The sequence below is a fragment of the Caretta caretta genome, chromosome 1, assembly GCF_965140235.1.
Source record: "Caretta caretta isolate rCarCar2 chromosome 1, rCarCar1.hap1, whole genome shotgun sequence".
NCBI lineage: Eukaryota > Metazoa > Chordata > Testudines > Cheloniidae > Caretta > Caretta caretta.
This window is the reverse complement of record NC_134206.1, coordinates 264344441-264365397: the sequence shown is the minus strand read 5'-3', so window position 1 is coordinate 264365397 and position 20957 is coordinate 264344441. Positions and strand designations below refer to the sequence as shown.

General features: G+C 46.3%; 1 protein-coding gene and 1 long non-coding RNA gene across 3 annotated transcripts in view; one reads left to right on the top strand and one right to left on the bottom strand.

Annotated features, from left to right (window-relative positions):
• Positions 1 to 7107: 7107 nt before the first annotated feature.
• On the top strand, positions 7108 to 8523 carry LOC142070697 (uncharacterized). The gene is made up of 2 exons (XR_012666656.1): positions 7108 to 7395; positions 7984 to 8523. It is a non-coding gene; the product is annotated as an uncharacterized LOC142070697 (long non-coding RNA).
• Positions 8524 to 11753: 3230 nt separating this feature from the next.
• PLBD1 (phospholipase B domain containing 1) overlaps positions 11754 to 20957 on the bottom strand; it is a 53223-nt gene continuing 44019 nt past the window's right edge. For both annotated transcript variants that reach the window (XM_048835329.2, XM_075124246.1), the window contains 3 exons: positions 14989 to 15174; positions 13786 to 13892; positions 11754 to 12011 (listed from right to left, as the gene is read on the bottom strand). In XM_048835329.2, coding sequence (XP_048691286.1) covers positions 11844 to 12011; positions 13786 to 13892; positions 14989 to 15174 — 461 coding nt within the window. In that variant the 3' untranslated portion in view covers positions 11754 to 11843. The remainder of the gene's footprint in view (positions 12012 to 13785; positions 13893 to 14988; positions 15175 to 20957) is intronic.

Below are 20957 nucleotides of genomic sequence, written 5' to 3'. Positions count from 1 at the left end.
TGCGGACACAAGAACAAATGGATATAAACTGGCCATCAACAAGTTTAGGCTTGAAATTAGGCAAAGGTTTCTAGCCACCAGAGCAGTGAAGTTCTGGAACAGCCTTCGAAGGGGAGCAGTGGGGGCAAAAAACCTAACTGGCTTCAAGGCTGATCTTGATGATAACATAAGTGTATGGAGGGGATGGTATATTGAGACTGCCTGCAATGGCATGTAGCCAATCTGCAACTGCTACCAGCAAATATCTCCAATCGCCAGTGATGGGACACTAGATGGGGAGGGCTCTGAGTGACTACAGAGAATTCTTTCCCAGGTGTTTGGCTGGTGGCTGTTGCCCACATGCTCAGGGTCCAACTGATCACTATATTTGGGCTTGGGAAGCAATTTCCCCCAGGATCAGATTGGCAGAGACTCTGGGGGGGTTTCACCTTCTTCTGCAGCATGAGGCAGGTGTTACTTGCAGATTTAAACTAGTGTAAATGGTGGATTCTCTGTAACTTGAAGTTTTTAAATCATGATTTGTGGACTTCAGTAACTCAGCCAGAGGTGAGGGGTCTATGGCCTGCAATGTGCAGAAAGTAAGACTAGATGATCATGATGGTCCCTTCTAACCTTAAAGTCTATGGGTCTGAGTCCTGACCTAGTGCTGCTCTGGAGCAGTATATGCTGAACTTCTTGTTCATCTGGGAGTCAAACAGGTCCCAAGAATGGCATTCCCCACTGAGCAAAGTTTTCATTTAACACAATTCAGTGTATCTCCCACTCATGGTCATGGAGAATTGCCTCCTGAGATTTGTCCACTGGTGAGTTTTGTGCACTTGGGAAGTATGTTGCTGAGAGCGTGATGTAGTCCGGGTTACACCGGTTCCATAAGTGCACCACTTCTACACAGAGAGGAAGAGATTTCATTCCACCTTGTTTGCTTAAACAGAAGACAGTCGTTATGTCGTCCATTATCCGGATATGTCAGGGCCTTTTAAGTAGGAGGTGTGCATTGCAGGCCCATCTGACTGCTCTTAGTTCCAGGAAATTGATATTCATCCATGTAGCTTGTATCGTGTGGTTGCCTATGTGTGCACCTCAGCCTATGAGGGGTGTGTCTGTGATTATGGTTGTGTCAGGCATGGGAGGAAGGGAAAAGACTCCTATGCACACTTGCTCCAGTTTCATCCTCCAGGCAAGGGAAGCCCTGATGTTGGTGGGGACTGTCACTTTTTGGTATTCATGCTGTCCCTGTGAGTATACAGGGTGGAAAACAGCATTACACAAGTACAAGAAGCCATCTGGCCTAGTAGGGAAAGACAGACCTTGACTGTAGTTCAAGGTCTGTGAGTGACTTGTCTTATCAGGCTGCTCATGGCCTAGAATCTATCCATAGGCAGGTTGGCCCTTGCTGAGGTTGAGTGTAGGGTTGCTCCCATAAAGTCTATTATCTGTGTGAGAGCCAGAGTAGACTTCTCCATGTTTACACAGATTATCATAGGTGCCAGGAGGCAGAGCGAAGATAAGATTGTCACCTGAACTTCCTGGCTAGATCTGCCTATTAGAAGCCATTTGTCCAAGTACAGGAAAATGGGGTTGCTGTTTTGTCTCATCTGTGCTACTACCACTGAGAAGACCTTTCTGAAGACTCTGGGTGCTGTTGCCAGACAGAACAGGAGTGCTCAGAAATGGAAGTGTCCCTGTGCTACCAGAAACCTGAGGAATCTCCTGTGGGAATGGTGAATATTCACACACAAACACCTTTCCTGAACCATATTTCTTTTTCCAGGGAGGGAATTACTGATACCAATTTAGCCATGGGGAATTTTAATTTGCAAATAGAAGTATTTAGCTGATGCAAGTCAAGAATGGGCAGCCATCCTCCCTTTTTCTTGGGAACTGAGAAATATTGGGAATAGAGTCTTTACCTTGATGCTGCGGTGGCACTCGCTCGATAGCCCCTCATTCGAGCAGGGAGTGCCCCTCTTATTGGAGGATCTCGTGAAAGTGGTTGCTGAAGAGAGGCTGGGAGGAGGGGTTGTGGGGAGGTGGGAAAGAAACTTGATGGTACAGCCCAAGTGGATAATATCTAGTACCTACTTGTCCATTGTTGTAGCCCTCCAGCTGTGCGTGAAGTATGTTAGATGGCCACCAAAGGTTTGGGAAATAGGTGGGGAGTGATTTGGTTTGCAACTCTCAAATGTCCTTTCAGAAGTAAACTTTAGCTGGTGGATGAGGTTGGATGGCTGACATCGAGATTGATGGGTTTGCATACGTTGGTCTTTGCAACTTTTGATGCTTGCATAGCGCTTTGTATGGTCATTGGCTGCAAAAAAACTGTGGAAGAAGCCTGGGTTTATATATCTGTTTATGTTTCCTCTTTGGGGCTACGGTATAAATGCCCAGGGAACAGAGGATTGTCCTTGAGTCTTTTAATGAGTGCAAGCCCTCAATGGTGTTCTGAATCTCTCAGAGGAATCCTCAAGAGAGAAGCCACAATTCATGCCACATTACCATTGCAATTGCTATGGTTCTAGATATGGGATCAGCCATGTCAACTGCAGCTTGGAGTGAAGTTTGTGGCATGAATCTACCCTGTCCTCCTGAGTAAGTTTATCTGTATAGTCCAAGAACTTGGAATCATTCATAAAATCATACTTCACTAACAGGGCCTGGTAGTTAGCAACTCTAAACTGGAGGCTGATGGATGCAAACACCTTCCGCCTCAGAATGTCAAAACATTTAGCACCCTTCTCTGCAAGGGTAGTCTTGGGGTGTTGTTGCCTAGATCCTTCCATGGCTGCTCGTACAACTAGAGAGTTAGAGGCAGGACGGGTGAAGAAAAATTCTGACCCTTTCACAGGGACAAAGTATCATCACTCAGCTCTTTTGGGGGTAAAAGAGCATGATGTAGGTGTGCCATCCCAACCTGGTAGGTTCCATGATAGCCTCATTTACTGGGAGACCTACCCGATTGGGTCCCCTGGGCTGTACGATGAACAAGAGCTTATGCTGTGTGTCATGAACTTCCTCAAGTGGGATCTGAAGTTCAGTTGGCACCCTCTGCAAGAGTTCTGGGTAGTGCTTGTGGTTATCCGGCAGGGATAATGAAGATGGGGCAATTGCCTCATTGGGCAAGGAGGATGATTCACCTGTCTGTACCAGTAGATCCAGCTCAACGTCTTCCTCCTCTGTTTACTTCAGAGGCGCCAACTGCTATTGCCTAAGGGAAGAGGACTGGTGAGACTCACATGGATCCAGGATACCATATATAGGGATCCCATGGACCCCAATAAGGCCAGTTCAAAGGCTGGTGGGGGGAGGATCCCCAAGGCATTGGGCCAGGGCCAATCATAGGGGGGACCAGGAGGGCCATTTGGCCTGGGCCTCAAGCTCAAACGGGGCCTCAAATTTAGACATTTCTTATTTTTTTTGGCATTTGATAAGTTTCGCAACTTGTTTTTATGCGCATTCCTATCGGACCAAAATGTGACACTCTCTCTCGGCTTAGAGCTTCAAATTTAAGCAAATAAGAGATGTGATTTGGTAAAAAAACCATTGTTTTGCACAGAAAAAGGCTAGAAAAGCATTTGTTAAATAAAAAAATATTCAAATTATTTCTCACTTTTTTTGGTGCCTTATTTTGTTTTCATGTGTCGTTATTTTTTATTTTTATTATGGCTAGGGGCCTCAAAAGCTGGAAGGTGGCACAGGTCTCTCTGGACCTCTGAAAGGGCCTGCTTTGGGCACCAGTGGTCCCTGGGAGGGTAGTCTTGTCTGGTTGGAGGATGGCTCCAGGACAGTCTAGAAGCTCTCTCTGGGCTAACCTCCCTTTGTGGAGGTGATGGTTCCCCCTGGACATCAACTTCAACCCATGTAAAGGTCAGATCCAGTTCCATCACTGGTACTCTGTGCTGATAGATGGAGCAGGGGAGTAGCTCTTTCTCCTTGAAGTGGATTCATTCCTCTTCTGATGTCAGAACAGTCCCACCTGGAGCTTTTGATCAGTGCCAGAAAATACCAATTCTTCAGCTTACTAGCAGGTACCTGAGTCAGTACCACTGGATCCTTGTCCTCGGCCCCTTGCTCTCATGATCAGGAGGCTTAAGCAGCCCTTAAGTCTGAAGTACCTAAACATAAGGACTCACCTGAGTTGGAAGGAGTCGGGGAGGGATCCTTTCTTTTTGGAGCAGATGTGGAAGGAGATATGTTCTTGTGCCCATGAGGCTGCCCTTACTCCTGTGAGAAGCCTAAGACAACCAGTCTTTGGCTATATCAGATCTGGCCTCCGCTCCAGTGCTCGTGGTTGGAGGGGCACTACTCAAGGGCTGAGGCTGATGAGCAGGGAGGTGTGAAACTGCACCCCATAGTCTTCAGAGTGATATGACATAATTAAAATGAATTTTATGCAAGATAAGTCATGTGAAATGTCACTGGAAAGGTTATGATTTGCTGAATATGATTATCCTATTTGTATGCATGTATCATTTTTGTATCTGAAGTTATGAATATTGACTATGTCTCTGAATTTCAAATGTAGTTACACCTGGGGAATGCCTGCTAGACAAGATGATTTCATTCTAGACAGTGAGTGGGGAATGGGTCATTAGGAAAACAGTAGGCCTTAGGAGAAGCTTATCTCCCACCTGGAGAGTCTTCTTGAGAATGCTACTGACAGCCTCAGAGTAATGCCTGCTAGGACTCTGCAAGGACATGCGATGAGACCACGTGTCTCTAGACTCCATCTTGGGATGTCAGTGTTTTTCCACAGTCCAGTCTGGGAACCAAGAGTTGAAACAAACTGTTCCCACCATATGCAAAAGCTATATAAGGCAGGGAGTGACATCAACTGTTGTTCTTTGTGCCCCACTCAAGAAGATCCTGGAAACACCTGAGGAACAAGGACTGAACTGTGGGAACTGCTGGACCCAGGCTAAAGGGATTTCTAGCTTGTGAATGGAACACTTGGGAATTCCAAGCTGTAAGCAAGTGCAGCTTGCCCCTTAAGAATCTGCAGCCTGCTTGTATCATCTCTTAGGGTGAGAATCTGCTATTCATATCCAATCTATATTAAGTTTAGTTTGTGTTTTTATTTGCTAAGTAATCTGATTTGATTTGTCTGCTATCACCTATAATCACTTTACCTCTATCTTTTGTGGTTAATAAACTTATTTTTGCTTTATCTAAACCAGTGTGTGGTAATCATATTTCAAGGGCAAAAGGCTGTTGCATATTCCTCTTCACATTGATGGAGGGGGCAAATTTTATGAGCTTAAGCTGTACGGTTCTCTGTGTAGCGCAAGATGGCATAATTTTGGGTTTATACTCCAGAGGGGGTGCTTGCCTGACAACCTGGTAGTTGCCCTAGCTGTAGCCTTCCCATGCAGGGGCTGGTAAAAGAGCCTGCATGTACTGCAGCTGGGTGTGTCCCTACCTGTATGTAGGCTGGTGAAAGTACAGGCTGGAGAGGGCTTTGCAGCTTGTCACAGCAGTACAGTGTAAAAGGGAGCCCAGGCTGGTGGGTCGGGGGGGTTCACTGGTACCCCAGTTCCAGGTGGCACCCTAGAAAGAACCAACATAGGAGGAATATCCCCAGCCTGGATCTGATTGGGGTCTCATGGCTTTCTCCATGAGGTACTTCTTTAGCTGAAGTGCTCATCCCTCTCAGGAGAGGGAAGGAGGAGCAGATCCTGCACCTGCAGAGATATATGCCTCCCCAAGGCAGTAAAGACAGTGGTTGTGGTCATTGCTGACCGAGAAGCAAGAACAGGAGATATGATTCTTAAACCTCAGAAATCTCTGCATAGTCCTTCTCCCAAGGGTGCGGAAAACTAATCTACACAAACTCCTAAAGAGACTATTAAAAACACTAAGAACCATCTACAGTTATAGTTACAGATAAGAAATCTGGTGCTAAGACAGCTTCAGGCTCAGAGGATTTCAACTCAGGCCATGAGGCATTAAGGATGAACTTGGAGAGGTGGACAGTCCGCACTTCCCCTTATACCCTTCGTGTTGACCTAAAGGATCTTCAGGGAGCAGTTGTGGACCAATGGACACTACTTGCAAGGTTTTCCAGTCTCAGGCACATGGGTATCGAAGAAATAATAGCTACAGTACTGCTCCTTCACAGATGTTATAGATTCATAGATACTAAGGTCAGAAGGGACCATTATGATCATCTAGTCTGACCTCCTGCACAACACAGGCCACAGAATCTCACCCACCCACTCCTGTGAAAAACCTCACCTATGTCTGAGCTATTGAAGTCCTCAAATCATGGTTTAAAGACTTCAAGGAGAAAAGAATCCTCCAGCAAGTGACCCATGCCCCATGCTACAGAGGAAGACGAAAAACCTCCAGGGCCTCTTCCAATCTGCCCTGGAGGAAAATTCCTTCCCGACCCCAAATATGGTATCTCACAGAGGAGGATAAGTTCCTATGCCCCTTTTGCAGACTTGACAGAGAGTCTGTGCCCTGGTCTACACTAGGACTTCAGGTCGAATTTAGCAGCGTTAAATTGATGTAAACCTGCACCCGTCCACATGATGAAGCCCTTTATTTCGACTTAAAGGGCTCTTAAAATCAATTTCCTTACTCCACCCCTGACAAGTGGATTAGCGCTTAAATCGGCCTTGCCAGGTCGAATTTGGGGTACTGTGGACACAATTAGACGGTATTGACCTCCGGGAGCTATCCCAGAGTGCTCCATTGTGACCGCTCTGGACAGCACTCTCAACTCAGATGCACTGGCCAGGTAGACAGGAAAAGAACCGCAAACTTTTGAATCTCATTTCCTGTTTGGCCAGCGTGGCAAGCTGCAGGTGACCATGCAGAGCTCATCAGCAGAGGTGACCATGATGGAGTCCCAGAATCGCAAAAGAGCTCCAGCATGGACTGAACGGGAGGTACGGGATCTGATCGCTGTATGGGGAGAGGAATCCCTGCTATCAGAACTCTGTTCCAGTTTTCAAAATGCCAAAACCTTTGTCAAAATTTCCCAGGGCATGAAGGACAGAGGCCATAACAGGGACCCAAAGCAGTGCTGCGTGAAACTTAAGGAGCTGAGGCAAGCCTACCAGAAAACTAGAGAGGCGAACGGCCGCTCCGGGTCAGAGCCCCAAACATGCCGCTTCTATGACGAGCTGCATGCCATTTTAGGGGGTTCAGCCACCACTACCCCAGCTGTGTTGTTTGACACCTTCAATGGAGATGGAGGCAACATGGAAGCAGGTTTTGGGGACGAAGAAGAAGATGATGATGATGAGGTTGTAGATAGCTCACAGCAAGCAAGCAGAGAAACCGGTTTTCCCGACAGCCAGGAACTGTTTCTCACCCTGGACCTGGAGCCAGTACCCCCCAAACCCACCCAAGGCTGCCTCCTGGACCCGGCAGGCGGAGAAGGGACCTCTGGTGAGTGTACCTTTTAAAATACTATACATGGTTTAAAAGCAAGCATGTGAAAGGATTCATTTGCCCTGGCATTCGCGGCTCTCCTGGATGTACTCCCAAAGCCTTTGCAAAAGGTTTCTGGGGAGGGCAGCCTTATTGCGTCCTTCATGGTAGGACACTTTACCACTCCAGGCCAGTAACACGTACTCGGGAATCATTGTACAACAAAGCATTGCAGTGTATGTTTGCTGGTATTCAAACAACATCCGTTCTTTATCTCTCTGTGTTATCCTCAGGAGAGTGAGATATCATTCATGGTCACCTGGTTGAAATAGGGTGCTTTTCTTCAGGGGACACTCAGAGGTGCCCGTTTCTGCTGGGCTGTTTGCCTGTGGCTGAACAGAAATGTTCCCCGCTGTTAGCCATGGGGAGGGGGGAGGGTTGAGGGGGTAGCCACGCGGTGGGGGGAGGCAAAATGCGACCTAGGAACGAAAGCACATGCTATGTATGTAATGTTAACAGCAAGGTTTACCCTGAAAGAGTGTAGCCACTGTTTTATAAAATGTGTCTTTTTAAATACCGCTGTCCCTTTTTTTTTTTCTCCACCAGCTGCATGTGTTTCAATGATCACAGGATCTTCTCCTTCCCAGAGGCTAGTGAAGATTAGAAAGAAGAAAAACGCACTCATGATGAAATGTTCTCTGAGCTCATGCTGTCCTCCCACACTGACAGAGCACAGACGAATGCGTGGAGGCAAATAATGTCAGAGTGCAGGAAAGCACAAAATGACCGAAGGAGAGGTGGCGGGCTGAAGAGAGTAAGTGGCGGGCTGAAGACAGGGCTGAAGCTGAAAGGTGGCGGCAGCGTGATGAGAGGAGGCAGGATTCAATGCTGAGGCTGCTGGAGGATCTAACCAGTATGCTCCAGTGTATGGTTGAGCTGCAGCAAAGGCAGCTGGAGCACAGACTGCCACTACAGCCCCTGTGTAACCAACCGCCCTCCTCCCCAAGTTCCATAGCCTCCACACCCAGACGCCCAAGAACGCGGTGGGGGGGGGGGGCACCGGCCAACCAGCCACTCCGCCACAGAGGATTGCCCAAAAAACAGAAGGCTGGCATTCAATAAATTTTAAAGTTGTAAACTTTTAAAGTGCTGTGTGGCATTTTCCTTCCCTCCTCCACCACCCCTCCTGGGCTACCTTGGTAGTCATCCCCCTATTTGTGTGATGAATGAATGAAGAATGCATGAATGTGAAGCAACAATGACTTTATTGCCTCTGCAAGCGGTGATCAAAGGGAGGAGGGGAGGGTGGTTAGCTTACAGGGAAGTAGAGTGAACCAAGGGGCGGGGGGTTTCATCAAGGAGAAACAAAGAGAACTTCCACAACGTAGCCTGGCCAGTCATGAAACTGGTTTTCAAAGCTTCTCTGATGCATACCGCGCCCTCCTGTGCTCTTCTAACCGCCCTGGTATCTGGCTGCGCGTAACCAGCAGCCAGGCGATTTGCCTCAACCTCCCACCCCGCCATAAACGTCTCCCCCTTACTCTCTCAGATATTGTGGAGCACACAGCAAGCAGTAATAACAGTGGGAATATTGGTTTCGCTGAGGTCTAAGCAAGTCAGTAAACTGCGCCAGTGCGCCTATAAACGTCCAAATGCACATTCTACCACCATTCTGCACTTGCTCAGCCTGTAGTTGAACAGCTCCTGACTACTGTCCAGGCTGCCTGTGTACGGCTTCATGAGCCATGGCATTAAGGGGTAGGCTGGGTCCCCAAGGATACATATAGGCATTTCAACATCCTCAACAGTTATTTTCTGGTCTGGGAATAAAGTCCCTTCCTGCAGCTTTTGAAACAGACCAGAGTTCCTGAAGATGCGAGCATCATGTACCTTTCCCGGCCATCCCACGTTGATGTTGGTGAAACGTCCCTTGTAATCCACCAGAGCTTGCAGCACTATTGAAAAGTACCCCTTGCGGTTTACGTACTCGCCGGCTTGGTGCTCCGGTGCCAAGATAGGGATATGGGTTCCGTCTATGGCCCCACCACAGGCCAGGGGAAAGCAAGTCACAAAGTTCCATGAAAGTGCCCTTACGCATGCGAAAGTTTCGCAGCCACTGGGAATCGTCCCAGACCTGCAACACTATGCGGTCCCACCAGTCTGTGCTTGTTTCCTGAGCCCAGAATCGGCGTTCCACAGCATGAACCTGCCCCATTAGCACCATGATGCATGCATTGGCAGGGCCCATGCTTTGAGAGAAATCTGTGTCCATGTGCTGATCACTCACGTGACCGCTCTGACGTCGCCTCCTCGCCCGGTATCGCTCTGCCAGGTTCTGGTGCTGCATATACTGCTGGATAATGCGTGTGGTGTTTAATGTGGTCCTAATTTGCCAAAGTGAGCTGAGCGGCCTCCATGCTTGCCTTGGTATGGCGTCCGCACAGAAAAAAGGCGCGGAACGACTGTCTGCCATTGCTCTTACGGAGGGAGGGGCGACTGACAACATGGCTTACAGGGAATTAAAATTAACAAAGGGGGTGGCTTTACATCAATGAGTATTTCAGGCAGGACTTCACGGAGGGTTCCAATAAGAAATGGTGCACCTAAGTAATTGTTCTTATTGGAACAAGCAGGTTGGTCTGGCCTCTGATACATGGCTAGATTTACCTCGCTGCACCTTCTCTGTGAGTGACTGCAGTGTGACCTAGAGGAATGAGTCCCCTAGACGGGGGATGGGGGGAAGCAAATGAGTACAAAACAAATCTAGTCTATTTCTTGTTTTGATCCACTCCATCTATCTTTTACATCTTTGGCTGGCAGCAGATGGTGCAGAAGGACTGCAAGCCATCCACATCTCATGGCTGCTTGGCAGAAGATGGTGCAGTAGGACTGCTAGCCATCCTCATCTCTTGCCTGCCTGGCAGAAGATGGTACAGTAGGACTGCTAGCAATCCGTATTGCCTGCCTGCTCACCATAAGATGGTTCAATAGGACTGACTGCAGGACTAAAGAGAATGACCTGGTCAAGTCACTCCAAATTTAGTCCCTGCGCCCACGTCTGCCCTGGCGCTCCTGATCGACCTCACAGAGGCGAGCAGGAGCACCTCGGACATGACGATGACAGCTACCAGTCCTATTGCACCGTCTGCTGCCACAAGGCAATGGGTTGCTGCTGCTGTGTAGCAATGCAGTACCACGTCTGCCAGCACCCAGGAGACATACGGTGACGGTTACCTGAGCGGGCTCCATGCTTGCCGTGGTATGGCGTCTGCACAGGTAACTCAAGAAAAAAGGCATGAACCGATTGTCTGCTGCTGCTTTCACGGAAGGAGGGAGGGAATGGGGGCCTGACGATATGTACCCAGAACCACCCGCGACAATGTTTTAGCCCCATCAGGCATTGGGATCTCAACCCAGAATTCCAATGGGCAGCGGATACTGCGGGAAGTGTGGGATAGCTACCCACAGTGCAACACTCCAGTAGTCGACGCTTGCCTCGGTACTGTGGAAGCACTTCGCCGAGTTAATGCACTTATTGCACTTAGAGCATTTTCTGTGAGGGGACACACACTCGAATATATAAAAACAATTTCTAAAAAAACAACTTCTATAAATTCGACCTAATTTCGTAGTGTAGACATACCCTGTGACTCATACAAGGCCACTGAACAATTCAGTAGATAAGATAGTAACAAATTCCATGTCTCTGGCTGCCCAGTCACATGCCTGTATGTAGAGAGGAAAATACCTCGCTTTCCACTAAACTATTCCTCACAGCTATTGACTCGCGCCAATCTAGCCACAAAACAGCCTGTTTGAGTCCAAAGGTTTCTACAAAGCCTCCCTTCTGTATATGACTGCCTCTCGGGTTCCAGGGCTGGATTTTTAATGGCATTTAGGCATCTGGTGGGAAAATCGCACCAGGTGCCTTTCTGCATCGTTAGCTTTAACACAAACTACTGAAAAGAATGCACTGTAGACAGGACAGTTTCCACCCAGCCCCAGGGAGCAGCACTATCAGAGCCTCGTTGTGAAGTGGACCTGTTCTGCCTCTAATTTGTAATAATAATATTTAACTCTTGTATAGACTTTTCACCCATGGCTCTCAGATGTACCTTACAAAGGGAAGGCAAGCGTCATCCAAATTTTACAGATGGAGAAATTCAGGCACAAAGAAGTGAAGTGACTTGCCCAAGGAGCCTCCTCATTCACTGCTGGTTTGTGTCATTATTCTCATTCTTTGACTGCAGTTTGTGAATAACTCATGTAAGATACTATGTTCTTACAGGACTGATTAGATGGTGCCTCCCCAAGCCCATTGCCTCATAGAACAAAGCTCTGGAAGCTAGGTAAGCAGAGGGCAGTTAAGGCACAAGCACAGGGACTTAAAGAATGTTTTATTTTGTGGGAGAATGAAAGTTTTCAGAAAAAGGAAAAATATTTTTTCATCAACGCTGATACCAGTTTCACAGGATTGGCCTCATGGTGACGAAGTCAAAGTTGTAGAATTCTGGCAGACCCTGATGCTTGGTCCCATTGAATTGTTTCCAGCTGAAAACAGGAAGCCCATCCTCTACAGGTGGGCCACTGACAGCATAGGCTGCAAACACTGAAGCCATATGGAAATCTGCCACCTGTGAAGGACAGGGCAGGATTTTATAGCTAGAGGATACGTTGTTCTATTGCATTTGAAGTGTTTAAACACTATGGAGAGGGAGGGCATTGCTCAGGTTGGTCCAAGCGGGTATATGCAGGAGTAAGGGAAAGAAACTGAGTAGAGGAAAACTTATGCTAGTTCAAGCAACATCCCCCCAAACAGAAAGGTTTATTAAACCAAGCATTGCCCACACCTTAAGACACCAAGGACCCAAGTGGCTTATGGCCCCAATGATGTAAAGGCAGCCCCCTGGGGAATACCCCCAGCATAAGGGTCTCCCCAGCTGGTGGGGAGGGGACATGGCCAAAACAGTGCTGTGCTCCAGCTGTTCTTGGCTACTGCAACAACCACTTGGGGGACTTATTGAGAAAATACAGGGAGGTATAAAGCCACTTTAGCCACCTTCCCATTCACATTTCTGCACCCAGTGTAACTGCCAGAACGAGGCCCCTGGGTCCCTGCTGACCCCTGCTATCTGACACAAGTCAGGCAAGCCAGGGAAGAGCAGAAATCCTCAGAACTGGATCTGCCAAAAATTTCTGATGCTGCCTGTCCTTGCAGCCTCGCACACAATCCCTGAAACAGGCTAGCCCTGACAAGGTAAAACACTTTAGACCTTGCCAGTGTTTTAAGGGTTATTATTAATTTGCCTAGCATTTGTACTAGGAACAAAGCTGCCATAAATCCTGCCTGTAAAAATCATTCCTCTTTATTGAATCATGGCTTAAAACTAAAAGTTACTTGACCTTTGCCATCTTTGTGCTGAGAATAATTATACAGGTTAAGTCTAGAGAAAATGACTCACTGAAGAGTAAGGCATTAGCAAACACAGGGGTCACTGGAGGTCAGGAGGAAGAAACTTTCCTGCATGGTCCCCGTTAATGAGAGCAGACAGCTGCGTGGCAAATTCCCATTCCCTCTGTGCCACCCTGAAAATAAGATAACTTTGAGGGCCTTTGATCACTAGTACACTCCTGAGCCCTACTTACTGCCAGGCTTTAATAGAATTTGGGTATTAATCCTTAGACCCCTAAGGGTAAGCAATCTCACCCCAGCATTCTGCACCTGGATACACAGGACAAGTATGTACCCACGTACCTTGGGGTCCAGCATCCATCCACCCACAAAATGTACAGCTCACCTCCATCTGCCATCTGGTTCCAGCCCTCTTGCTCCCTGTGTTTAAGTGAGACTGACCTCACCCCAGCTAGTCGTGACCCTGGCTCTCCCAGTGCCACCTTGAGGAGAAGGACCAGAATGCAGCTGCAGGGAGGAGATGTGGCCAAGCAAGACTCACGGCAGGCAGAAGCCCTATCCTGTGTGGCCCAGGTGCTTCCCCTCCACCCCACAGCACTCCCTTGTGGCCTCAGGAAACCCTGGCAATTAGCTAATCCTTTGGAAAGCAACTAATTCCCAGATGGTGCAGAGGATCAGAGATCCTAGAAACCACATAACACTGTACAGAGCGGTCAGTTAGGCTGGCAGGGCCCTAGCTAAGTAAGCAAATACAGCAGCCAGTCTCCCCTAACCCTGCCCTACAGATGCTTTTCTTTAATCGCTGGTAAGAAGTGTTGGCCAGGATAGTGTTTTATTCCTGACTCTCCCCCACTGTCGAAGTTTGGGGGACAGAAGGGACAGACAGGGAACCTCCTTCTGCAGAGTACAAAGACTTGGTTGGCAGGTCCAGAGCAGGCGCCCTACTTTCACTCAGACAGTATGTAAGGCAGGCCATGGGCTTTAGGGGTCTTTACCTTTGAGTCATAGCAGCCTGCTGGCACTGGGAGAGAAGGGTTCAGGTCTTCGCGGCAGCAGATAGTGTTGCACGGATTGTGCCTGGCATAGGGCTCCTTCAGATAGTCTGGGAAATAAATGGGGAAGAGAAAAGAAATAAAGCCAGTCTACTCACACGACCGTCCCCAGCAGGGGCTAAGGGCTCCTCCTATACAGTCCCAAATGGAATACTCTGCAAGCTGATGCGACACTACCTGGGAGGTTGTAATGAGAGAAAGTCAACTCGTACAAGAGAATGGGGGAGGGATCAGGAGAGAGAAGGTAGTGAGCAGCTCTGGCCTTAATATTTTAGTCTAGAACAGAAGAAAAAAGATTACAAAACAAGAAACTAAAAATGAAGATGGCAAGGAGCAAGGTCTATCAATGCCCCCTGCAATAGTAGGAAATTGGGGAGTGGGGGAAAACTATGCCCATCTGATTGCAGTAGTGTATTGCTACTCAGTGAACCAAAGAAAGGCAGTCCCCAGGCCCTTTCCCTCAGATCACTTCCAGTTCACCATGCGGAAAAGCCCTTCCAAACTTCACATGTGGCAAACAAATGTTATATGCAAAAGAGAATAAAAATAAAGCAGCTATGGTCATCTGTACCTAGAGATGGTGTTTATTCAGACCACTTTTTCCCATTAATCCCAGTAAGGCGGATTCTGACAGCACCAAGACAGAGGATTGTGCATTGAAGGACATTCCTTCTGAGAGGGGAAAGTTAAAGGAGTCTTTTAAAACGATTTTATGCTAAATCCTCTATGTTAGTATTATAGACACATTGCCTAGTACTTAAGGCTTTGCAAGACCCTTTCCTTGCTCCAGCTGTGCTCAAGAACAGTTCTCCCCAGAGAGCCCTAACAAGTCTTCTAATTCTGTTGGTGTTTCAGATGTTCTCTGGAACGGTTAGCTAGAATAGACCTCAATGGCATGTGCACTCAGAAATGAAAACCTCCCTTGTTCCTGCATGGGGTTTAAAAAAAAAAAAAGATTTTCAAGTCTTATTTCAGACATAGATTGTAAGCGCCTCAGGGCAGGGACTGTCTCTTTGTCCTGTGTTTGTACAGCGCTGAGCACAATGTGGTCCTGAGCCATGACTGGGGCTGCTAGGCAACAACATAATACAAAAAATAAATAAGTAATAAAAAATCAGATCAATGGAAAACAAATGAGCTTCTTACTGTTATATCTCATTATATACTTCATGGTCTCCAAGTCAGTCACTTTCCCCTGGTCCCGTCGGAAGATTTTTGCTCTGGGGGCCAGTTCATAAGAAAACTCCAAGCCATATTTCTCAACGTACTTTGCATATCCACTGAGGTTGTAGATCCTTTCATGGAAAGGGATGTTGTACGAAGGCCAGTATCCTGCAAGGGAGATAACCCATTCTGTTGTTTAATTATTTAAACAAACTGTGCACTCATTTAAAAAAAATGTTTAATTGCTGTGTTGCCTTAACAGTGCCGGCTAGGGAACAGGATCTAGACCCAGTCTGACAGCAGCAGAACATATCAGTCGCCATTGGAAGCAGATGAGTTAATTCATAAGTAATTCCACTGGAGAGACGGTGCTAACAGAGTCTCAGGCCTCCGGTTTCCACTTTGAAGGCTTATCCCACAAAGCAAGTTTGAGCCAGTTTCAAGTTAGACTTACAGGAGGATCTTGAGGTCTGAGAGGTTCAGGTCTAGATAGTGCCCACAGGAAGAGCTGACCACCTGTGCGCCCTCATGATCTGATGAAGCAGAGGATGCAGCAACAGTGCTCATCCACAGTAATACATGCCTCCTGCAAGCACATCTGGAAGCCACTGAGCTTCTTTCTTGAAAGAAAAAATGATTCCTAAAATGAAAAGCACATCAACCTCACACACCAAATATATGCATCAAAGCGGCATGCTGAAAAGTTGAGATGTGCCAAAGCACCAAACAAATGCAGAAGTGAGGAAAAAATTGTGTGCCAAGGCACTGAACAAACAGGCACCCAAGACATCAGGGATACAATTAAGGCCCTGAAACAACAAGCAGAAAGAGAGGTCACAGCAAAACAAACCATGAAACCAAAGAGGCCAGTAGCCTTCAACTCAAGTAACCCAGAAAGGAGCCACAGTGAAGTAAGCTTATGCTCAAATAAATTTGTTAGTCTCCAAGGTGCCACAAGTACTCCTTTTCTTTTTGCAAATACAGACTAACACGGCTGCTACTCTGAAACAGAACTAACTGTTATTATAGACCTGATCGGAAAGCAGATCAACACAAAAGGATCCCCAGAGAAACAGGCGACAGGCTAGTGAGAGCCAGAGTGGAGAAGGCTGGAAGGTTGTGGTAGCTGATGGCACATATTGACCAATAAGGGAGAGAGAGAGAATCTTGTGCTTGCCACTGCCATCACTGCCTCAGCAAGCCCAAAGACTTCGAACTAGGAGAGTTTTGTCCTATCTCACATAAGACAACGGTCAAGACAATCCTGTCATGAAAGTACCTGTAAAGAATACTGTATCCAACTGAAATTACAGGGAGATTATTCGGAAGGCAGAATGCAATTGTCTATAGTACAAATAAGTTAGGAACCTCCTCAGTTTGCAAAAAATACAAAAATGACATGGGATCATTCAGGACCATAAATAGGACCTGGCTCTGAAGTGAAATCCTAGAAGAATTAAAATGTGATCCTTTTCTGCCAATTAAAAATGTACAGTAATGTAGTCTTTTCCCCCATGGGGGAATGAGGTGGTAATGGGATGGCATATATTGAAACATGGCACCTAGAGCTACACAGCCATCTTCATCCCCAGCCTAGGGCACTGGTTTGCTACTGACAAAGAGAGATTGTCACCTACTGAGTCTCAACACCAGGGTTTTGCTAGGTCTCCCACCTCAATACCGACTGATGTAACGCCCCTTGTTCTGAGGAGTTGGAGTGGGGGAATCTGATTGGTTGATGCTCAAATAATAAGTTGGGGCTCATTAGGCAACTGTTACAAAAATACAAACCAAGCGTTTAGACATATAAAGTTTTGAACTAGTAGCCAATATGTGGGAGCCATGCACTTCTCTGAGTAGGTGGCTTGCAGTCTTATGTCTCAATACATACATGGCACAGAAGTGGGTGTCCTGTATAACTGCACAGCCTGCATTGTCTGACATGACACACAACCTAGTTGAAGGGAACATCCAGTGTAACATGTTTCTCTGAGCAGTAAAAGAGATGTCCTCCATAGATTAATGTACTTGAGCCATCCTCCAAAGAAGTAGCTGGCAAGGTGTGGGCGGGACAGCTTTCAGGAACATTCATTTCCAAACAGAAGGGGGTTAATTATTATTTAGCAATAAGTTCTACAGTTGTACTGTCTCAAAGGAAGGCAAAGAATGCAGATGCCTCCCTACCCCCACCTGGAAAGCAATATATTTAAAAACTACAGCAAAGTAACCCACGTTAAGTTCTCCTCAAGTAAAGCCTCTCCCTCACCGTTCCCTGCTTCTGCAAGGCTGTAAATCCCACCTACATAGTGCAGTGCCCTCATGTAACAACTCCTGGGTGAGTTTCTGCTCCAGATAGAGGCATGCCGTTGCTGCAGGTTAGACCATGCAGAGTGCACAACGAGCAGTACATAGAGCTGGGAGTATGGGGGGCGGCTGGCCCATGCATACAGCAGGGACTCTCCTGGGTCTCTAGGAGGAACTTTCTTTTTTACTTTTCCTGATTGTGAAGCAGCAAGGGACTGTACTGAGTGCTGTGTGGGGAATCAAGGACTGTCTTGTGGTTAATGCACAAGACTTAAGAGTCCAGAAATCTTGACTCTATTCCTGGCTCTAATACAGGCATGTTTTCTGACTGTAGGCAAACAACCTCTTGGGACTCTGTTTTCCCATCTATAAAATGGGGATAATACTTGCCAACCTCGCACAGGGGCTGGAAGGCTTAATTCATTACTATTTGCAAAGTGCTGTGAGATCTTTGGATGGAAGGTGCTATGTAGATGCAAAGTAAGAGGTTCACAATCTCGGTGTCTTACCTGACTCACCTCTGCTCCAGAGGCCAAAGACAGATGCAGTGGCCAGCAAGTCCTTCTGCATTTAAGGCTGGCTAAGAAATTGCATCCTTTTCTCTCAGATATGGACCTCGCCTCAACAATCCATGTCTTTGTCACCTTAAGGTCTCCACTGCTGCTACCTGCTGTACCTAGGGCTCCCCATGAAGGCCACCTAGACGCTTAAGCCAGTACAAATGCAGGTGCCTGACTTTCAGTAGAACAGGGAGGTTAGAGCATATTGCTCCTGCTCTGAGCTCTGCACTGGCTGCCAGTTCACTTACAACTAAAACTCAAGGTGCTTGTGTCTATCTGGATCCTGGCTTTCAGAGACCTCCTCTCCACCTTTACTCTGCAGCATCACCTGTGTTTTGCGGGAGCACATCGGCTGCCTGTCTCATACGTGAAGCTCAAAGGAGACAAAGATATATCCTTGGTTGCAGTGGAGAAATACACTTAGAAATGTTACCTAAGCCCAAGCCTGGACAACTTTAATGAACACTGCAAGATTCTCCTCTTTGCTCCAGCTTTCCCTTAAAGTAAGTCTTGAGTCCCTTGTCATTCAGCTCACTTGCTCCGCAAGAATGCTTTAAGGGCTATTATTTTGATGCTGCAGTGTATATATTCTTCTCTTGACACCATCTTTAGTTGCTGAGACTCTTCTTTCCAGAACTTTTGCTTGTCCAATCTTTGTGATTTCGTCACTGCTTTGGGCAACTGCAACACTTTTATTTCTTCCACTTTCCCAGCAGTCTTGGCTTGTTTACACTTTTCCTGTAATGTTCTTGTTTCATTGCATGTCCAGCTTTCCCTTGTTTGCTTACACCTTCCAATAACTTCCTCCACTGTATTTTGTCACTTCCTTGAATATTTCCCATCCAGTCTGTAGTGAGTTTTCTTCATCAAACACAAATTAATGAAACACCTTTCAAGCATCAACTTGTACACCTCCCTCACATAGCTAGCCTTATCAAGATCAAATTTGGCTCCAGTTACACCCCTCTGTTTCTTGGACTTTAACTTACTATTAATTTTTCCCATTCGTCATTCATGATCACTGCCACAGCCAGCACCTCTATAGTCTAACATCCAAAAGTGCCCTTCTATGCTTTTTACTAATAATAATGTGGTCAATCTGGTTTTTAGTTTGACCGTCTGCTGAGCTGCACATAATCTTGTGCATATTTTCATGAAGAAACCAAGCTCCACCAATAATCAGATTGTGTATCTCACAGCAAGTTCATTTGCCATCCTGATACCATGTTGTCCCAACTTTATTCATTTGCTTATCATATCCGCTACCAACCTTTGCATTCATATTTCCCATTATAAAAATCATATCATGATCAGGAATCTCATCTACAATGCCATCCACCTGTTGTTACAATCCACCCTTCTCTTCCACTTCTGCTACTTCTGGTGGTCCATAACAACAGGTCACAGTTATGCATAGTTTACTGCAGGCAGTAGCAAACCTTGCTATGACCATCTGCTCAGACACTGGTTTCCAGCAGTTATTTGAAGTAACTATTCTCTTGTCCATTGCTATAGCAACCCCATCCCTATGCTTCACTTGTCCACCTGAGTGTCCTGAGTAAAAGAAAGTATAATGTCCAACTGTGAACTCTCCTGTTCTCAGCCAGTGTGTCTTCTGTTTGGCAGCAAAGGTAATGTGTAACTTCCTTAACTCCTCCACTACTACCTCAGTCTGGCCTGACACAAACAGTTCTAACATTCCACTTGCAATATGTGTAATATGTTTAGCTGTTAATCAAAATCCATGACCATTCCCATTTGTTAGGCCATATAAATCAGTCTGGCTTGCTGTATTGTTTCTATAACAAATCAACTTCAGATGTAATGGCTTGTTAGCACATTCTACCCCATCCAGTTCATGGGAACGCGATGTCATAGCCTGCTGGCCTGCTAGGAACAGGCACGATCAACAGTTCCACCTTACTTGCCCTTCAAGGCTAACAAGCTTGGACTGCTTGGATTTGAAATCAGTTTTCCTTCTCCTAGACAGACTTGCCTAAAGAGGTGAAACAAGCCCTATCTGCCCTGGTTTGAAATCAGAGTTCCCATCTATATACAAAAAGGTTAAATTGTACAGAAACACAATCAAGTCAACAATGCAAGTGGTAAGAAATGCTACCAGTGAACCAACAACAAATATCGAAGAGTTCCTGGAAGTATGGAAGGAGCATTTTGACAAAGAGCTGAACCGTGTAATTTTTCCAGATGCAAGCATTCTAGACATGCCAGATGAACAGGGCAGAATGGATATAAGCACTAAACCACCATCTGAAAAAGAAACAGAAAGAGCAATGAAGCAGTTAAAAAATGGGAAAGCTTTAGGAATGGATAATATAACAGCTGAGCTGCTAAAAGCTGGTGGAATAAGTGCTATCAAAGCATTAGAAAAATATATAAGGTCTGGGAGCAAGAGAAAGTACCTGATGACTGGGTAAAGGCAATAGTTGTACCAATCCTGAAGAAAGGAGATCCTGCCAATTTGAATGATTGAAGAGGTAAAAGCTTATTATCAGTACTGGAAAAATCATGATGAAAGTAATTGTCAACTGATTATGGCCAGTTTTAGAAGTAGCAGTAGGCAAGGATCAGTGCAGCTTCATACCAGGCCAAAGTTGAACTGATCTGACACACACTCCAACAGCTGATGGAAAAAAAGCGAGAATGGGGATTAAAGATGTTTGCTCTTTTCGTCGACTTCATGAAGAAATTTGATTTGGTTTGGAGAAAAGCATTATGGAAAGTAGTAAAATCATATGCAGTTCCAGACAGAATAACTGCAATTATAAAAGTTATGTACAAAGATTCCTGTGGTGCCGTAAGAACTGGTGGAAAATTAAGCAACTAGTTCAAGTCAAAGTTTGGTGTAAGACAAGGGGGCATGGAATCACCATCACTTTTCATCATGTTCTTAAATTGGACATTAAAAATGGTATACAAGTTGGAGGGCGTGACGCTGGGTGATCTAAAGTTAAGCTCTTTGGCTCATGCAAATGACACTGTACAACTAGCAGACATGTTTGAATTGATGATGACGCTCTTCACTACCTTGGAAAATTGGTGTAGTTGACTTGGACTTACAATAAATGC